This window comes from Barbus barbus (genome assembly GCF_936440315.1).
Source record: "Barbus barbus genome assembly, chromosome: 20".
Classification (NCBI taxonomy): Eukaryota; Metazoa; Chordata; class Actinopteri; order Cypriniformes; family Cyprinidae; genus Barbus; species Barbus barbus.
This window is the reverse complement of record NC_136748.1, coordinates 10942985-10962787: the sequence shown is the minus strand read 5'-3', so window position 1 is coordinate 10962787 and position 19803 is coordinate 10942985. Positions and strand designations below refer to the sequence as shown.

The 19803-nt window shown below is 35.0% G+C and overlaps 2 protein-coding genes across 2 annotated transcripts in view; both read left to right on the top strand.

The window, feature by feature from the left end:
- LOC306886236 (pleckstrin homology domain-containing family H member 1-like) overlaps window positions 1-11789 on the top strand; it is a gene marked incomplete at its 5' end in the record, with an annotated part of 36109 nt that extends 24320 nt beyond the window's left edge. The window contains 11 exons of the mRNA XM_079443186.1: window positions 1687-1863; window positions 1964-2061; window positions 3581-3758; window positions 4840-4995; window positions 5107-5204; window positions 5309-5450; window positions 5539-5678; window positions 6890-7019; window positions 7195-7278; window positions 9129-9275; window positions 9689-11789. Of these exons, the coding sequence (XP_079299312.1) occupies window positions 1687-1863; window positions 1964-2061; window positions 3581-3758; window positions 4840-4995; window positions 5107-5204; window positions 5309-5450; window positions 5539-5678; window positions 6890-7019; window positions 7195-7278; window positions 9129-9275; window positions 9689-9871 (1533 nt within the window). The 3' untranslated portion in view covers window positions 9872-11789. The remainder of the gene's footprint in view (window positions 1-1686; window positions 1864-1963; window positions 2062-3580; window positions 3759-4839; window positions 4996-5106; window positions 5205-5308; window positions 5451-5538; window positions 5679-6889; window positions 7020-7194; window positions 7279-9128; window positions 9276-9688) is intronic.
- Window positions 11790-12746: 957 nt separating this feature from the next.
- LOC306886235 (mitochondrial 2-oxodicarboxylate carrier-like) overlaps window positions 12747-19803 on the top strand; it is a 102863-nt gene continuing 95806 nt past the window's right edge. The window contains exons 1-2 of the mRNA XM_079443185.1: window positions 12747-12875; window positions 13066-13147. Coding sequence (XP_079299311.1) covers window positions 13081-13147 — 67 coding nt within the window. The 5' untranslated portion in view covers window positions 12747-12875; window positions 13066-13080. The remainder of the gene's footprint in view (window positions 12876-13065; window positions 13148-19803) is intronic.

Genomic DNA, 19803 nt, shown 5'->3' with positions numbered 1-19803 from the left:
TTGCCTAATATGATCAGTGTTTACATTCACCCTATCCAATAGTAAAGCATAAAAGATAAAAACAGTGCCTCGTTCTATTGGACTGCGATTACATATAATTTCAAGAGTTTGATGTATAGCCATGTTTTCAAAATCAGTGAAATAGTAAAATCTCTAATTTGCAAATACTGTATTAGTTTTACTTAACAATACCAACACTGCTCATAATGTATTTAGATAAATATCTAAATATTATAAAAGCCATGCTCAGCAGTTCACAAAACAGAGGGAAAATAATAGATCTGCTTTGTTGTCATTTTTGGGCGAAACGCTTATGATGCTGGAATCTCTTAGTAGATTTATAAATGCGAATTAGGATGATACGTTTCTTCGGTTGTTTATAACTAGGTTGTTTTGTAACGATTTGGTAAGCGAATGATTTAATGACTTAAACACACAAAAATACAGTCATTTGATGCCACCTACTGGATTAACCAACTAACTGCAAAAAATAGTAGCTAAACAAATCAGGCAATGCATCTGAATGAATCTTTGTGGTAAATGGATTCAAACGATTCACAGGAATGAATCACAATCCTCACTTCAACACAGACTTTCTAAGAGAATGCACTTATGTTCACTTAATTGTGCCCCAGATCGTTAATTTGTAAAGCTACAAGTAAATAATGTGAAAAAAGTTAAGTAGGGTTTGTTACAGTTATCCATTATGCAAGAAATGTAGTTAGTAGCATCACTACTTCTAGTAATGACTTTTCAACAAGTGGCTCTCAGCACTTTGTGTGGGAAACGGCACTAGCTCTGTAATGTCTCATTTTGAGGACATGCCTAAACATTTCAAAGACGATCGCTGACAGTGTTTGGAGAGATGGTCTCATCCCAGTTGCCCGTAGTTTCTCCTCAGGCTCCCGTTTTCTATTGAGAACCCTGTTCTCCAGAGGTTTGCAAACATTATGACCTATTGACAGCTAGCATCGTGCGCAGCCCTCAGTGCTCTTTGAAGATCAGAGGGGCTTTTTAGGTTGTCATTTGATACTGAAAGAAAAAGCCTCCCACTCTGAAGTAATGAATGGGGGGTTGACAGCTACATCCTGACTTGATTTAATTTGCATTGTAAGAATTTCTGTACGAACAGAAACGGAATGTTAATAAGAAAGTAAAGCGTGTTGTTGCATGTGCTGTCTGTATGGCTACGGAACCAGCTGTGTGCACTAACATGTTGTGTGAGGACTTCGCCATCTGCTGTCTGTTCTGTTCTCATCACAAATGGTAGTGCCATATATTTCTAGCTTTTCTCTGTCAGCTCATATGGTTTTAAAAAACTTTTATGCCAATTTCAAGATAAAAATCTATCAAGTATATATATCTTGGATACATGTGAGAGAACACATCTAAATATGTAAAGTGAAAATCAAATTAAACTAAATAATAAATGAAATGTATAATTAATTAATTAAATTGTATTATTTGATTTTATTTCTCCATAAATATCATATATTTTGGGTGGCCGTTACACCACATTACATTTTACAACCTGAACTAACTTTGTGTGATCATAAAAAGGTCCAGTTATCTGACATTGTTTTCATGAACAGCATTTTTTAAAATATACTTTTGTATAAACTTAAGAAGTGTAGTGTCATTGACCCACACACATACAAATAAGTTATTGTTTTGTCCCCCTGGTAGTCATGTCAGCTGTTCATCAATGTGCTGGTGGAGTCTCCTTCCATCGACTACCACACCTCGCTGACCCAGAATGCACTGCAGGTGTGCCTAACACATCCAGAGCTGCAGAATGAGATGTACTGTCAGCTGATCAAACAGACCAACTGCCGCACTCCTCACAACTACGCCCTCACACAGGTCATTGTCATATTTGTGCACACACACACACATTTCACACTGTATCATCATATGAAGTGTTTTATATTTTTATCGCTCTGCTCTTCTTTTTCTTTCTCAGTGCTGGCAGCTGTTATCATTGTGTGTAGCTCTCTTCCTGCCTCAGCACCATTTCCTGTGGTACCTGAGACAGTATCTGCAGCAGAATGCAGATCCCAGGTCACTGGCCACACACTTCATGAAGAACAATGTGTTGAATAAATTCCACTAATCAGACTGATTCTGAAATATACATTTATATGTATAATATATACAAAAAAAATCTAAATATTAAGAAAATCGTAGCCATGCATATTACTAATCAAAAATTACGTTTTGATATATTTACGGTAGGAAATTTACAAAACGTCTTCATGGAACATGATCTTTACTTAATATCCTAATGATTTTTGGCATAAAAGAAAAATCCATAATTTTGACCCATACAATGTATTGTTGGCTATTGCTACAAATATAATATACCTATGCAACTTATGACAGGTTTTGTGGTCCAGGATCACATTTATAATATATGTTCTGGTTTACTCAGTATTTATAATAATGTATATTTTAAGAATTTACATTTTAAACATTCAGATTCATAACTATATGTTCAGATTTACAACTATACACCACGGTTTACAAGTTTTAAATTGAAATGTTTTTGAAACATTTAAAGGCTGCATTCATTTAAGCAAAAATACAGTAAAAACAGTAATATTGTGAAACATTTTAAAAGAACTGTTTTTTTCAATTTCATTTTTTTTTTAAATGATTCTTTAGATATCATTCTAATTTGAAAAATATTTATTTGAAATCTTTTGTAACATTATTAAAGTTGTTACTGTAATTTGTTTTAATCAATTTAATTAATTTCTTGAAAAAAAAAAAAACTTTAGAATGGCAGTGTATCTTTGAATTTATAGCTAAACGCTAAAATCAAACCAAAATTTATTCAAACACCTTCAACATTTCTCACATTATATCAGTTTATTCTCTATAGTTTAGAAAATGGTAATAAAATATGACAAGAACAAATTCATCTGATAATGCCAGGAAACTTTGATAGAAAGTTATGTAATGGATTACAATCATAATAAATGAAATTTAAATACACAATTATATAATATCAATTTAGGTCAAAAAGTTACCAATCAATGCTTAATTTTGTTCAGTCTGTGGTGTAAATAGCAATTAAAGAAAAAACACACAAGCAAAACACGGCCAGATCAAAGTGTCTGAATATTTTTTGATCCCAAATTTTACTGGTAATCCACTGTATGAAGAATTTTTGGGTATAATATGTCACAGTTTACTTTATTTTGCTATCCTCATTTACATTTATGAACTATAGTGTCCTGCACCCACTAGTAAAATAATATAAAAAATTATATCTGCTGACTGAATAATTTTTGGTTGTATTGTATATATTCAAATGTATAAATATATATTTGGTTTTATCTGAATTTACATTAAAATTTGGTGTTTGGCCTTTCATAATTTAAGAATGTCATATACAGTACATCTTAATTCAATTAAAAACACTGTCAAAAAAAGCTGCTAAAAATAATAAGAATAGGGGAGTTTTGATGTGCTTACTGTAAAACAAGACTTGGATACGGATACGAATAAGAGTTTTCGCAGTGATGCCTCATGTAATTGAATTTGAAAGCCTGTGTTTATGTGTGTACACCCACAGGACTGAAGTGGGGAAGTATGCGGTGTACTGCCAGCGCTCAGTAGAGAGAACGTTACAGAATGGAGAGAGAGCGGCAAAGCCTTCACGAATGGAAATTCTGTCTATTCTGCTGAGAAACCCCTACCACCACTCGCTCCCCTTCAGCATACCTGTTCACTTCATGAACAACACTTATGAGGTACACACAAACACGTTCTGTTCCCATTGATCTGGCACTCTATAAAGCCCACTGTATCATGCTCGAGATGCACATTTCTAAGGCCTGTAAATTAGCAACACAAGTAAATAAAAATCCTGTTGTACACAATCTACTGCATGCCTTCTGGATCATAGTCTGTATAGTTTTAGTCTTTTTTTCTTGTCTTTGTGCTGTGAAATCTTTACTAATTTTTATGAAGTAAATGTAAGAATTATTTTATTGCTAGTAATATTTCAAGATGAATATCTACTGGATTGAAGCTACTTTTAGAAAAAAAAATGTTAAAATGTGATTATCAAATATGATCAGGCTTTTGTTTATTTGTGCATTTCTCAGTCATCATTATATTGCACTGCATTGTATGTTTTGCCCCCCTCAATTAAACTGCAGATATTTTATCATAAATATAAGCATTTCATATCATCTTGCTAAGACATATGCCTATTATTGGGAGATGCTGAGTGATATTTATATGCATTTTGAAGTAGTCTGCTGTACTGTTATAAAACCACATTGATTCACATTACAAGCTATCAGAATTTCATCTCACTTTTTGGCCATGTAAATAACAACTAAACCAAAGTGACAATTCTTTATACATTTTTATTTTTTGCTCACTTTGGGCCTCTGAAGAGGTGTTTTTGTCCTCCTTGAATATGAACTCCATATTCTCATATACATGTATCACACTATAAGAACATAAAAGCCTGATCTATCAAATATGATACTCAAACATGTGTGATAGTTCAATAGACTTTTCCATTTCAAATAAATAAATACTTTTTCCCTGTTGTCACTTGGTATTAAGATGCATTCAGGATTTTAGATCCCATTTACACCTGTATTCAAAGCTGCAGTGGCATTAAGAAACAAAATAAATGAACAAACAAACACCTGTATTCAGCAATGACTACTCATGATAAGGTCACAAAGATGGATGCTAATGTCAGGTGTAAACAGGGTCTTTGATGTATTATATGGAATGTATAAGGGTTTTACTGTATAGCAGGACAGGCTTTCAGAATGCTGCTGCCTCTCATCTTCCTCCATCTCTCTCTAGGTTGTAGGTTTTGATGGTTCCACCACAGTGGAGGAGTTCCTGAACACAGTCAATCAGAGAGCAGGCATGAGGAAGCCACAGATTTCAGGCTTTGCGCTCTTCACTGACGACCCCTCTGGAAAAGACCTGGAGCATTGCCTGCAGCCTAGCAATAAAGTATACTATGAACATCGAAGAGCAGAGCTTTTACAAGTACAAAAACATTTTAGTCTATAAATTCTGTGCTGCAAGAAAATTAATGGAATGCTTTTTTATCTTCTGGTGCAGATTTGTGATGTGATCTCAAAGTGGGAACAGGCACTGAAAGAACTTCATCCTGGAAAATATGAAGGAACACGGATTGTCCGTCTCACTTATAAAAGCAGGTACAAAACTGTGGTTTTGTATCTATCAAAATCAAGTATTAAGAATGTTTTTGTCAATAGATTAATAATGTGAGGATTTTAAAAGTGTTGGATCTTCCTTGTAGACTGTGTTTTCGAGCTCAGGCTAAGGGGGAGACTGAGCGAGAGCGCCTCCTGCTGGCATATCAAGTAAATGAAGAGGTACAACAAGGGCACTTCCCTGTCAGTAAGGAACTGGGTCTGGAGGTGGCTGCACTGATGGCACAGGTGTGTGTTAAAGTGGATTAAGTGTTTGAGGGTAAGTGTATTTGAAGTGGTGGATCACAAATACATCTCACTCACATTTATCTTTTAGGTCGAGCATGGTGATCTAGACCGACCAGCAATGTCTCCCACCGGTTCCTCTCAGCCGAAGACCCAACAGGTCCTTCTGCAGATACTGGAGCGTTTTTACCCTAAACGCTACAAGCAGGAATGCAGCATCGAGCAGCTTAGGTAAATTCACATTTATTTGATTTTGTGTTTATTATAATCATGTTCATATGGAAGCTTGTTTGCACCACTGAATAACATTTTTTTTTTTAAGTTATAGTGACTTTTTCTCAGAATTGTGAGATAGAAAACATGCAATTGCGAGTTATAAAGTCAGAATTGCGAGGAAAAAAAAGTCAATTGCGTGATATAAACTCGCAATTGCAAGAAAAAAGTCAGAAATGAGAGAAAAAAAGTCAGATTTGCGAGATAAAAACACGACATTCTGACATTTTTCTAGGAATTGCGAGTTTATAACTTGCAATTCTGAATTTCTTTCTCAGAATTGTGAGATATAAACACAATTGCGAGTTATAAAGTCCAATTTTGAGGGGAAAAAAAGACTGATATGTTCTCAGAATTGCGACTTTACATCTCACAATTCTGACTTTATAACTCGCAATTGTGTTTATATCGCGCAATTATGACTTTATATCTCACAATTGTGAGTTTATTTCTCAGAAATCCGAGTTTATATCTAACAATTCTGAGAAACAAAGTCAGAATTGTGAGATAAAAAGTCGCAATTGCCTTTTTTATTTTTTATTCAGTGGCGGAAACGGGCTTCCATATGTTCATGATTATATTATATTATATTAGTAGTAATTAATCTTTAGCAGTTTATTATATATTTATTTAGAATATGCATGATATAACTTTATTGTGTTTCAGTATATTCATTCACAATTATGTATCTCCAGATCTCATCGTATAATCTCATATAACAAAATAAAAATGTTCACAATTTCTCAATAATTTTCACACACACACACAAAAAGAAAAAAAAAAAACGATGATACGATTGCGGTTTGTGGAGTTTTTATTTTTTTTTATTTTATTTGTGTGTGTGCCTTATTAACTTGATTAGCAATTAGTATTATGCATTATATTATTATTAAGAATTATAATGCAATTATAATTTTAATATAATAGTATATATATATAAATGCAGCTTTGTGGAATAATTTATAATACATAATAATTTAGGTTTATACTAATGTTTGACCATAGAATGCCCAATTTTTTACCATTTACCATATTATAATTTTCTTAATTAACTGTAATATGATATGTTTACTTCTTTCATTTAAAAAGGACATGCAATCTAAACTGTTCACTGAATTGAACTTTATACAAACACTTTACTTTAATTTAATCGCGAATTTGTCCCACAGGGAACTCGCTGAGCGTTTGGCCACTAAGTGGTCTGTCCTTCGTGGATGCACAGCCTCCGAATGTGTGAGAATCTACCTGACCGTGGCCCGCAAGTGGCCTCTGTTTGGAGCCAAGCTATTCAGTGCCAAGGTAAGATCAGATGTACATTAGATAAGGTAAAAGTTTCCTTAGCCACTGACAAAACTGAATGCTATTTTCTACACAACCTTGACCGCCTAAAAAGATTTTCAGATGTATTTTTCACAAGGGGGCTGTTAAAACATGACAGAATTTCTCCTTATACTCCCACTCTGTTGGTGCACAGCCATTGCCTCCCTCTTCATTGGAGCAAACTCGAGTGTGGCTGGCTGTTAATGAGGATGGGCTGAGTGTTCTGGACTACACAATGGTGAGTGAATGCGGATACTTCCTCTATTTATAGTTTCAGAAAGTAAGACTGCATTAAAGGAATATTACGGGTCATTTACAACTTAAGCTCTTAAATATGCTGTTGATTACCACAGAAAATAATTTAGGCTCCCTCAGGTTGTAAAAACAAATGAAAAACATGCTTACAGTAAAGCTCTTTTAATGAAAGCCTGTAAGTAAAGTGTGCAGCACCACAAATATAAAACTATAATACAGTTTTGAAAATGTAACAGTAACCAGTGATATGATGTAACTGTAAAGTACCTCTGTAAATACTGTATGTATAAATCTGTACAGTACATAGAGCTAATTACAAGAAAATGTAGGGTTAAATCATACTAAAATTTGACACTAAAAATAAGCAAATACTCTACTACCGATCTCAACCAATACATAGACCATTTATAACATAATTTTGAATTATTTTATCAGGATCTAAGTAATATTCAAAACCCTTCACTGTTCCATGACATCCCTACCATTTTTTAAAACACTGACCGTACATTACCAGTTATTACCGGTTGCCAGATAAACTACATGTTTATCCATGTAGAAACGTAGTTCTACCTCAAATGAACAATTTAGCAATTTAACAAAAATATGAGCTTCATATTTCTGCTTTAAACCCTCCTGTTCACATACCTGCTGGGCCTCCATTGTAAATGCACTTCTTTTCAGACCTTTAGCGCCATTTCTTGGCTCATTGAAATTTTAGTTTAGTTTAGTTTATTTCTTCCATTATCTAGGTTTCAAGAACTATATAATATTTATCTGGCACTTAGAGGGCCACATTGGCAAGTGTGCTTGTTTGAAAAGCTGTAGTCCTGATATCTTGTCCAGTTGGCTGTATTCTCTCTTGGAGAGGTCTGATTGTTTTGAGAAAGAATAAACAGGGTCAGGCAGACTCTGTAATTTTCTGTTTTCTATTTTTATTAGTGCTGTCAAATGATTAATCGTGATTAATCGCATCCAAAATAAAAATTTTTGTTTACACAATATATGAGTGTGTACTGTGTATATTTATTGTGTATATATATATACATGCACATGTTTGTATTTATATTTAAGAAAAATACGTTATGTTTATTTATTAAATATATTTTTATATACCATTAAACATAATAATATAAATATATAAATGTATATACGTAACTATTTTCAAAATATACACTCGTGCGTGTATTTATATATATATATATATATATATATATACACATAATAAATAAACAGTACACATACATATATTATGTAAACAAAAACTTTAATTTTGAATGCGATTAATTGTTTGACAGCACAATTTTTTTTTTTTTTTTTTTGCTTTAACTTTTTCATCCACTCACTATTCTCACCAGCTCACACAAGAAGAAAAAAATCGCCTTTTGCAGATAAGACACAGAAAAATAGTGATATTTTGATATATTTTTACAATTTATTGTTATTATTATTACCTATTGTTATAAACAGTTTTGTATTTTGATATATTTTAAAATGTACTTATTGTGTAATTAATGTGATTGTCATTACTCCAGTATTTAGTGTCACATGATTCTTCAGAAATAATTCTAATATGCTGATTTGCTACTAAAGAAACATTTCTTCTTATTTTGATATTGGAAACAGTTCAGATGCTTAACAGAAAGTTCAAAAGAACAACATTTATTTGAAACAGAACATTTTCTAACAATATAAAAGGCTTCACTGTTACTTTTGCTTGATCAATTTAATATATCCTTGGTGAATAAAAGTGTTAATTTCTTTAAAAAATAAAAACAGTAGTGTTTATATTTGTTTTTGTAAATATCTCAATCTTTGTGCTCTGCTTTTCTTCAGCACCCGTTAGTCACATATCCATACCAGTCTGTGATCACCTTCGGAGGCTGCAAGGAAGATTTCATGCTAGTGGTCAGCCAGATTAAAGACCAGGCTTTGAGCAAGAAGACTGTGGATAAACTTTTATTTGCAATGGCTAAACCAAAGGTAAGACCTGCTAACTCACAAAAGGTAAAACACAGTTTAACCGCATTTCCAAATGAAGCCAGTAAAGACGGAATTCTGATGTGGTGCTTTTAGCATTACATTTTATGACCTATCTTAAAAATCTGATCTGAAGTGTGTGGGGGTGAAATCAGAACTTTAAAACAGCTTAAAACCTGAGTTGAACCCCTACACCCCCCTTTGAAACCACTATCTGAAAGACATCCAATGATACAAACAGGTTTTTCAATGAGAGTTTCACTCATATAGCATTACACGATACAGGAAGTGCTAATGAGCTCGTATATATGTGGTTTGTTGTGTCTTTTTGGCCTGATAGAGTAAGAGCAAGTTAAATGTTGAAATATTCATCTACTAAAGACCTCCTGGTTCACTGTCTCTCTTCAATGCTGTAGATCCTGGAACTGACGCTCCTCATGGCTAGTTATATTAACTACTGGACCTCCAACTTACCAGGGGCCGGAAACCAGAGTCAAGGCTCAGCGCTGGGGCCTCAAGGAGACAGGAAGCTCTGGGACATTGACAGCCGGCACTTCCCCTCAATGACATACACCACCAAAGGCCCCACTCTCCTTTAAAACCTCAGTCTCCAGGTGTCTGGATACATCACATGGTCTGCAAAGAAATAAAAACACATTTTAGGAAATGTTGAGATCATTTACTTTCAAAGATTGTGTGTTTGAAGTTTCAAACCATAAACTGCATAAGTTATTTATTGTGCGAAACAGACACTACTTGCACACTGTTCGTAGTCCAAATACAAAAAATAAACACATTGCAAAGAGGGTTTTTAAATGGAGACTAATAGAAACCCACCCTGAGGAGATCACCCACAAAGTCAGATCAGATCCAAGAGTATTTCATTCTTGAATGCTAAAAAGTTTGGCGTTCATTTTTAAGGAATTAGAGCTTTTAAGCTGGATGTCAAGTTAAAGGCACGGTTTGACATGATTTTATTTCGGTCTTTGTTTGAATTTTTAAATGTTTAGTTAGTTTTTTGTTTTGTTTATATTGGTTCAGGACATTTCCACTGTTTAACGGTACATTTTTACAGTGAATATCAGAATGTGTAGAAACATTACACAGATCATCACTAATACATTAGCATAAACTAGCCAACCAGTATATAAAGGTCAGTCTTATGTGGTACGTGACTCAAGAGCAGTCTATTGTCTAGTGGTAGTGTAACAGGGTTGATGAATTCTTCTCATCTATCCAAGCAGGAAATGACATGAAAATGTCATCAGTTCTATGTGAGTTAGAGTTTGGGTTAAAAGTTTGTTTTCTCATTTGTTTTGTGCCATTTTCCATAGTACTACCAAACTTAATGCTTAATCTGAGCCAAACTGTTCATGTAGTGACAAGTTTTATGTTATACAGTAGTTGCAGAAAGGCACACATTTAGGCTACTTCATATTTGCTCGCTAGCCATAGCCTTGCCTCTTGTATAAAGAAAAAAAAGAACACAGCCACACATTTCTCAACATGACGTTAATATGTGCAGGATCATATATTTTCGTGACGTTTGTAGCTTGAGAATGGCCATAGCTATACTGATATTATGATGACAATTTTTTGTTAGGTTTTTAAAAACATTAGGTCTTAGCATATTTACCATAAAGTGCATGTTTTCAACCATAGACATTTTAATATTTTTTTTCCATAATTCACAAACCTTAAAAATAAATACAAGTACAGTCTACTTTGTTCAATAAAATATTTTTTTTTAATAATTAGAAACTGATAAAGTAGGTAAAGACACACTGTACCAATAATATGGCAGATTTTGAAATATCGGATAAGTTTTGAAAAAGAGCTGTAATAATGACTTGAATTATTCTTTGAATCAAACCACTGTCTCTGTATTTTGAATATTTATTTTGTCATTTTTTAAAACTTTGCTTTTTTTAGTCTAACCAACTTGTTTTTATTCAGTAACCTTGAAGCATTTCAAGTGGCTTAGAAATAGTGCCACTTTTGCAATTGTTAAAATCCAAGCCCAAAAATGTGGTTAAACAAACATTCAGAGGTGATGCTGTGAGAGCTTCACATTTTATGTGCATATAGAAGTTGTTGCAAATAAAAAATTAATTGTTCTGGTGTTACCTTTTTGATTGATTTTTGATTATGCATTTCATTTCAAGGATTTGTTATGTACAGTATGACTATTGTTAAATTCTTCATGTTCATTATGTGTTTAAAATTCTTCTCTATTCCATTATATTATCAAGAAGTCATTTTCTTTTAGGCTTCCTGTGTGCTCTTAGCAATCATTGTGGAAGTCTCATACAAATTTACAGAAGTTTTTTTTTTTTTTAGAATTATTTGTTCTTATATTGCAGAAAAAAAAGATGAATAACTAAAAAAATTCACAGACTTGCTGGCCATTGTGTAGATTTATAGACGGGGTGGGGTTTTGTCTGCTCTCTTACTCCAGGCAGGTCAAAGTGCTAATAGCATTTCCCTGCATATAGCCTGCAATAAATTCACAATTCGAAAATTAAATGGGGAAAAAATGTGTATGTTCTAAGCTAATACGGCAATACGCTCATTACTCGGCCAACACTCTCTCTAAGCAAGTTGTAACATTGAATTAGGGAATGCCTGCTTTTCATTGTTGCCTTCTGCAAAGGAAGAAAAAAAGCTGTGGCTCACTATGATTTGAAGGAATCCCAGACACATTTTAAATGACAGCATTTAGTTTATGAGACATCAAGAAAATTATTTTAACCTCCGAGTTCTGTTTTAAAACTCTTAAGAATTTGCGTATCAGAAACAAAATACAATGACATATCTACATGCCATCTACAGATTCCTTATTATTCATTACATTTTCTTTAACTAACAGTCAATGCATGAAAATTTAAGGTATATATATATATATACATATATATATTTTTTAAGATATACATATATATAGATATATATATACATCTATATACACACACACACATAAATATATGGTGATAAATAGATAGTGGATAAATTTATAACAATTTATAATTACTTTATCTAAAATATAAGTGTTTTAAATAAGCATTTAAATAAAAGCATGCGACTTTTTTACACTTAAGTCACAGTTAACATAGGAAATAAAATGTATGAATATAAAATATCCAAAGTTAGCACTTATGTTTAAGTGTATAAACGTGTGAACTTGAAGGGAACTGACTTCAAGACAAGTAGCCTAGTCTTAAGGAAATGATTAAAATCACTGAAAAATGGCTGAGGAAAAGGTTATTTTGAGAGAATCTTTAGCACAATGTGTTTGCAGATGCAACTTGTTTTGTTAGCCATGACATTCAGTCTGAAATAGCCTACATCTAGGACCACTGTAAATAAGCAACATCTTATTTATTAGCTCATTATTTTTATTATATCGCATAATTCGAGCTCTTACAGTGTCTTCATGGAACTGAATCCGTCTTGGAGTTCAAATGAACCCGTGTTGCCCAAGAGCGCGCTCTCTCACTGAATCTCCTCATTTCAGCTCGCGCCAGGACGCCGCGTGTCAGACCAGCCTCGGACTTCCGCAAAGCGAGGAGCTACAATAAACAAACTCCACCGAAACCCCAAACTGAAGTAAGGTCTAAACACACCTGCCGTCCTCAGCACTATATAATGCGGCGTATGACCACCTTACAATAATAACAGACTCCTCTAACGTCAGGCCTATTCATTTTATTTCCTCGAGAAATAAAATACGTTTGAAATAACAAAGCTGTTTAAAACATGGCAACGCTGCTATAACTGTTTGTTTTGCTCAACACAGGCCCAGAATCAGACAATGACATCTAAAAAGCAGAGTTTAGTGAGAGAAGCGTCTCATCAGATCATAGCGGGCGGATCTGCAGGTAAGACGCGCTTCTAGTTCACTTTGTTTACCAACTCTTACACCAGTTACCAGACACTCAAAACCGCCTTGAAGTACGTTTTCTCAGTGTTTTTTTTTTAACTGTACAAGGCTGTTTACATGAAATAAATGTTTAATAAGTAATTTAAAGTCGATAACGTTAGATGCCAGAGACATAAACCGGATGTGAGGTACGCGGCGGGATACACGCGCACGTCACTTAGTTCCGTTTACAAATCGTTCCCTCAGAGTTCAAGACGCGTATCTTTAGGGCTATTTGTGTAATATAAGTTACCCCTGACAAACTGAAAATGTTTATTTAGCTCACCCGTGTTCTGCTTAGGTTAAAATACCATCTACGTGTCAATAAAAACGATAAGAGTGATTAATGAGTCATTAAATGTGTGGACTCACCGACAAAACATCTTTAAAACTTAAGAGAAGCAACAGCCAAGACGCCCATGTGATGCATAGGCCTATATACAGAGACCAACAATAGTTTTAATAAGCGTTTTATGTAACATATACAGCAGACGGAACGGAAGTCTGCACATTTGTAAAAAGCATGATGCCAACTGCTTTCCAAAAGGATTCATTATGCATTTTGAGCTCGTCAGAATGTATTGGCGTAGAAATAGGAAAATCAACTCATGAAGAGTTATTTAACGAGAAAGAACCGGTGTAGTGGCGCTTTACTTTATTTTTTGTCATTAAAGACAGTCAGTCTGTGTTGGATCAAAATCTTTTTTGTTTGAGGTTCTTCATACAAGGCTATTTAAAGAGTGACAATGAAGGATTTTGAACTTTAGGTTCCACATTAAGAAATAAATGCAAGCATGCCCTTTTCACTTGGTGTTAAATTTTAACATCCTTTGAACTTTGCATCATATTTAGCAGTAATTTAGGTCTTTCTTTCTTTCTTTCTTTCTTTCTTTCTTTCTTTCTTTCTTTCTTTCTTTCTTTCTTTCTTTCTTCCGAACGCAGAATAACCCAGTGTTATTAGCTTGCACCCCCTGCACTTGTCATATTCCCTCCAGCAGCCTGTTAACGAGGCTGGGTAGAGTGAAATGTTAATTTATGTATGACCTGGTCACAGGGATTGGATCAGGTTTGTGCTTGGCTTCTCTCAGGTTTGGACTGACTCTCCAAAACTGCTTTTTTTCCCCTCTGAAGGACACAAGAGTTAATGTCACTGCAGTGCATTTTATATATCCTACCAGGACTCGTTTCACAGTCTTTCCATTCAGGGACACACAAAGAAAAATGGGGCATGTGTTAAAGGCTGAAACCAGGGAGAGTTTAGTCTGTGCCTTATAATAACCTAGTAAATCATATGAGGTTGAGTTTTTGAATCTACCACAAGGGGGAAGCATTGTACTTGGCATCGGTGGTAGTCACAGAGTATTTTTTTTCTCTCACTTTTGAGCATCATTGGCTGTCTTTCTCATGCTCAATGGAAATGTAGCAGATGTGACTACCATGCTGTGGCAGTCCATCTTTTGCAAGATAAATTTAATGCACCAGAATTAATTGAAAAATAATAATGTAATTAATTTGACTGCAAACTTATAAAAAAAAAAATCCATCTACCATCTCTATGGAACTTCTAGGTGATTAATTCGATGATATACATTGCACAGTGCAATACAGCATTAATTGTGAAAAATGGGCCTGTATTAGTTCAGCCGGATATTGCAAACTTTACATTTGCCTAATTATGTAAAAAATTCTCTTTCATACGTGTTCTTAATGGGAACTTATTTTCTTTTCATCATTTATCTTAGTTTTATCCAGAAGGTCCGGAAGAACGGTCAGATGTTACCTTAAGTGTTTTTGGTATTGATTTCCTTTCCCTGCCCCTGTTATGCAGAGTAATTTGGTAAGATTTACACAAAAATGTTTTAGTTATGATTAGTTTCTGTGTAAACGTATCCGCCGACCGCAAATGGAGTGTGACGGGAAAAGACAGACAGCCTAAGTATAATTGAACTCAGTCCACTCCTCCACAGCAGACCCTCACTTAAAACACACTCAGACCTCTCCTGTTTTAACTGGTGCATAAGTGTGAAATGAAGTTTAGGAGCATCAGACAAATAAATTCACAAAACCTAAACTGAGAAGAAAAAATAGTCAAATGAGATCAAATAAATGAAAGCAATTAAAAGAGGGACCCTGGGAGAAAAAAGTACATTAGATTTCAGCCGCAAGGGTTTGGGCCACAACTGGCTGCTACAATCAGAGCCGAATTAGGCCTAATATTTATTTCCAGAAACAATTGTACATGCCTCAGCAGGGCAATGATTGGACATGTTGTGGACAGATGTTTAGATGAGCTCATGTTTGAAGTAATGTTGATTTTGGAGGTTCTTCTCTGAGCCTCCAAATCGCCGCCTTATACTTCTTAGACTTTTGTCTTTTTGTCCCTGGACACATTAAGTGATTCTATATCTGAACAAATAATATAATCAGAGTTCCTATGATATTTATGTATTTATGCAGTCATTCGGTATCAGATGAGAAAGCTCGAGTGTGTTTGTAGAGCTCTTCGTCGACGTGTAGAAAACCGTTCTCGAAATGGGGCAAAAACGCAATTAAACCATAATAAACATTACAAAAACAAACAGAGGAGATTTATTGACTGCTACAACTAATTACCGCTGGAGGAAATGTGCAGGATCATAATGTCACAAGAAATCAGTTGACTGCAACCAGGCATGAAGTATAATGCTAACATATGCAGCAAGGAGCTTAGACTCTCCAAACAGATCATATACCTCCCACAGGTACCTGCAGTTGATGGGAGCAACTCTTAAAAGAGCAAACACCTCAAATAAGCATTTATTTACACCACGAATGGATTATTTTCTTCTGGTGATAAAACAAAACTCCTCTGAGTCCCATACGCCTGCAAGATTATGATTGTTCAACATGGGAGGCTATGCCTGGGCTATTGCTCGCGCTTATTTTCCAGGGGAAATTATTAAAATGAGGGCCGTTGGAGCGGACTGAAAGGAACTGGCTACAATAAATACAATATGCACTATCGCCTGATCACGATGGTGATCTAATCAACGATGTTAATGTTAACCACATTCATTTTTGATAAAACATACTCTGTGTTTGAATGACGTTTATGCCATTGGCAAAAATTCACGTCAAGCAAATTAGCTCATTTTATTCATTGAAGTAAATTTTCTCTGAAGAAATCTTGGCGTATCTAATGCGAGGGTAAACTCTGGCTTTAAAGTCATCATGAAATCAAAATTGACCCTGTTTACTTGTGTTGTGAAGAAAAAGTTTTTTTTGTTCATAGTTTTTCATTAAATAGCAACTTCTTGACTCTTAAACGACTTTCTTTTTCGATGAAGTCACAGGAACTATTATTAATTAATGCGTCCTTTCTAAAATCTTGCCATTAGTTAATGAAGTAATCGAATGCCTGTAAATCTAATAAAAATTACAGTTTAATTGCAAATACTGATAAGAATTAAAATAAGTGTTTCCACTTAGATACATCAAGATCCTCTCAAGGGTGAACTTGACCTTCAGCCTTCATGTCTTTGATCAAATAAATTCCTCAAAGTGTTTGAGGAGGGGAATGGTTCTCCACAATCTAGTGCAAACTTGTGTCCAGGTTTATTTTGGTACGTAATACCCACTTTTCACAATGAATAAAATCCAAGTTCAGCATTTGCGGTGTCATTTGGATATGTCACATTTTCATGTTTACTTTGTTCAGTTGTTCACACCTTTTACACAGTCTCTCATATAGGCTAAAGAAAAAATCTGATGGACATAACATGAAAACAAAATTTGAGTTAAGGAAAAAAAGAGTCACTAAGATCATGCCATCATACTGGCCGAAACACTGTATTACATACAGTACCGTAATACAGCACATGGCAGCAATAACATAGCTGGAAAGGAAACCGGCTAACAAGCTATGCTTAATTGAGCACTTAGTCTAAGTAGTCAAGGGCCATAGTTTGAATGACCCTGTAGGAAAATGAAACTGTACGGTAGATGCTACACTGCGTGTGCATGAATTTGCGTGTAAGCGTTCCCTTTTTCTTGGACTGCTGTCCGGTTGGCTGTTGTCCGACCTTGTAATTAGCGCAGAATACTGATATGTCTTTTGGCCGGAGAAGAGCTTTTGATGGAGTGATCACAACATTGCATTGATCATAAAGTCTCATATGAACGTACTCCCATAAAGCTCTGTCTAAAAATAACCTTCCAAGGAGCTCTCTCTTAGCTCTTTAAATGCACTTTAAATTTGTAATTGTTTCTCAATCCACCATGCTGTAATTTGCAATGACTTAACTGTGGTGGAAGACTTGTGTTTTGCTCTGTTTGAGAGACAAATCATTGTCCCGTTTTGGCTTTATATTGTCTGGAAACTTTGGATGAATCTCTGCCCAGAGTTACAGTTCTGTTGTCGGCCTGGTTTCTCATGTGAAGAAGCAGCAAACATTTCAGAGGACTTTTGGTCAAATACTAACATCATAGATGAATCCAAGTCAAAAAGTAATGTATACATCTTTTAACTGAATCTAATTTGAGATGCTAAATTGCAGAGAATTACAAACCTAGTCATTTTTTTAGTAGAAAAGCTTGAATTATAAATAAACATAATACGTACTGTCAAAAATGCTGTAGGGAGAGATTTCTTGATTGAGCATGTCAATGTGTATGTGACTTTGTTTTAGTTTATATCCATTAATGTGTAGATACAGTGGATAAATATTTTTGTCAATCCATTATTTAAAGAAATGAATACTCTTCTTCAACAGAAGAAAATAAAATGATAAATGCTGTTCTATTTAACAATTCTGTTCATTAAATGTAGCCTTGGTGATCATAAGTCACTTCTTTCAAAAACATTAAAAAAGATCTTACGGACAATGTTCAAAACAATTGCAGAAATTACTAAGCAAAGGGAGGATAGTGCTGACTAAATGTCTGACTAATATTTTTGTAACGTAATGCAATTACATGACATTTTTAAGTGAGGTGTAAGTGTCCAGAAATGTGCAAATATTTTTTTTAAGGGCCATCATTGACTTTACATATGTGTTTCTCCCTCAGCATGTTTAGAGATCCAAGCGACTGCAGGCTTTTTTAGGTAGTCAGAGGCAGAGCACAGGTCTGCAGCAGCGAGACGGCCTCTTCAGCTGGGTTAACTGACTCAAGATGAGCGGTGCGTGGGCAAGAGCTGAAATCATAATGTGATTTGTTGTGCTTGGGAGCCAATTTGAGTCTTTTTGGGAAGGTTCCCTGCCTGGTCGCCCGCTTGTGCGCTTTGCGAGGAGACCTTAATTAGAGAAGCTCAAATTTATAGACACTTTTGATTATAGCTGATCTTGAGTTGTAAAAGGATGACATTGCCTAGGAGGGGGACATTGGCAAGGGCGGCCGCACAATTTGATAATGAGAACCAAAGCTTAGGAGAAAGGCTTGTTTTGAATTTGTTTACACGTTTATTATCCTTTCAAAAGGAGCGCTTCATCCAATAAAATCAAGACAGACACAGATGTCACAATCAAGAGGCAATAAGAAGGGATGGGGGGAGAAATGAAGCGGTTTCCATTATTATGTTTGAAATCAGGGCAATTATACAATGGAATAAAGATATAAAAAAAATGATGTTGGGTCATGGAAAAGTGCCCTAGTTTTACGTCTTGAATTCCTGTTCGCTCATGTTACTGAGTGGCACAGGATGGGCGCTGGTAGGAAAGTGGGAGGGGATTATTGCACAATTTGATGTTGACTGGTTTATAAATTAGTTTTGAATGATTGACGGGATCTTAATTTAACAGAGGATATGGCCAGAGAAAATTTTAAGACTGAATCATAAATAAAAACTGTGCCGCAAGAGTTGTTTCAGATTGATCTGATCCATGATTATATCCTCACTTTGATTGAGGACTTTTTTTTTCTGCTTGGGAAAATGGCTGCATCCTAACCGGATAACATGTCCACAAACATTTTTGGTCAGCCTCTAAATCTTAAGCTGTCATAATGTTATAATTATCACTTCACTCTTCTGACTGGACTCCCCCTGTTTTCTCTCATAATGGGGTTGTTTTAGTCAAACGTCTTGCTTGCAGTTGGCACACTCTTTGATGGGTGGCAGTAGAGAGCTATTTTGAAGTTTCACTTCCTCTCTTTCCTTCTCTCCAGCCTTTATAAATCTTTCACCAAGCGATGACGTTCCATGCGGAGGTTGAGGCTGAAAATTGAAAGCTTTTTATAGTAATAGAGAAGATTTATTTAGTTATAATTATGTAGGAGAATCATATGGAACGGGTGGTGGTAAAACTTTTGATCTAGAAGCTTTTTGTATCACCTAGGTAATTTTTCCGTCCAATCCAATGGACTGATTTCTGAAATTAATTTTCCGTCACCTCACAGAAATGAAACGCATCTTCATGTTCTTCTTCTGAAGGTTTTAGCCTCATCCAAAATGGGTCTCAGGACTTCAAATTCCCTCTGGACTGAATATGACGTGATCAAATAATACTGATTTCATTTCCCACAAGAGCAATGGCTACTAGCCAGTGGCTTTCCTAACATTCCCAAAACACTCCAATCTCTCATTTGCCCATCACTGTCTAACGCTCGGGCAACACCACGGCAGGTGGTACTGCTCATCCT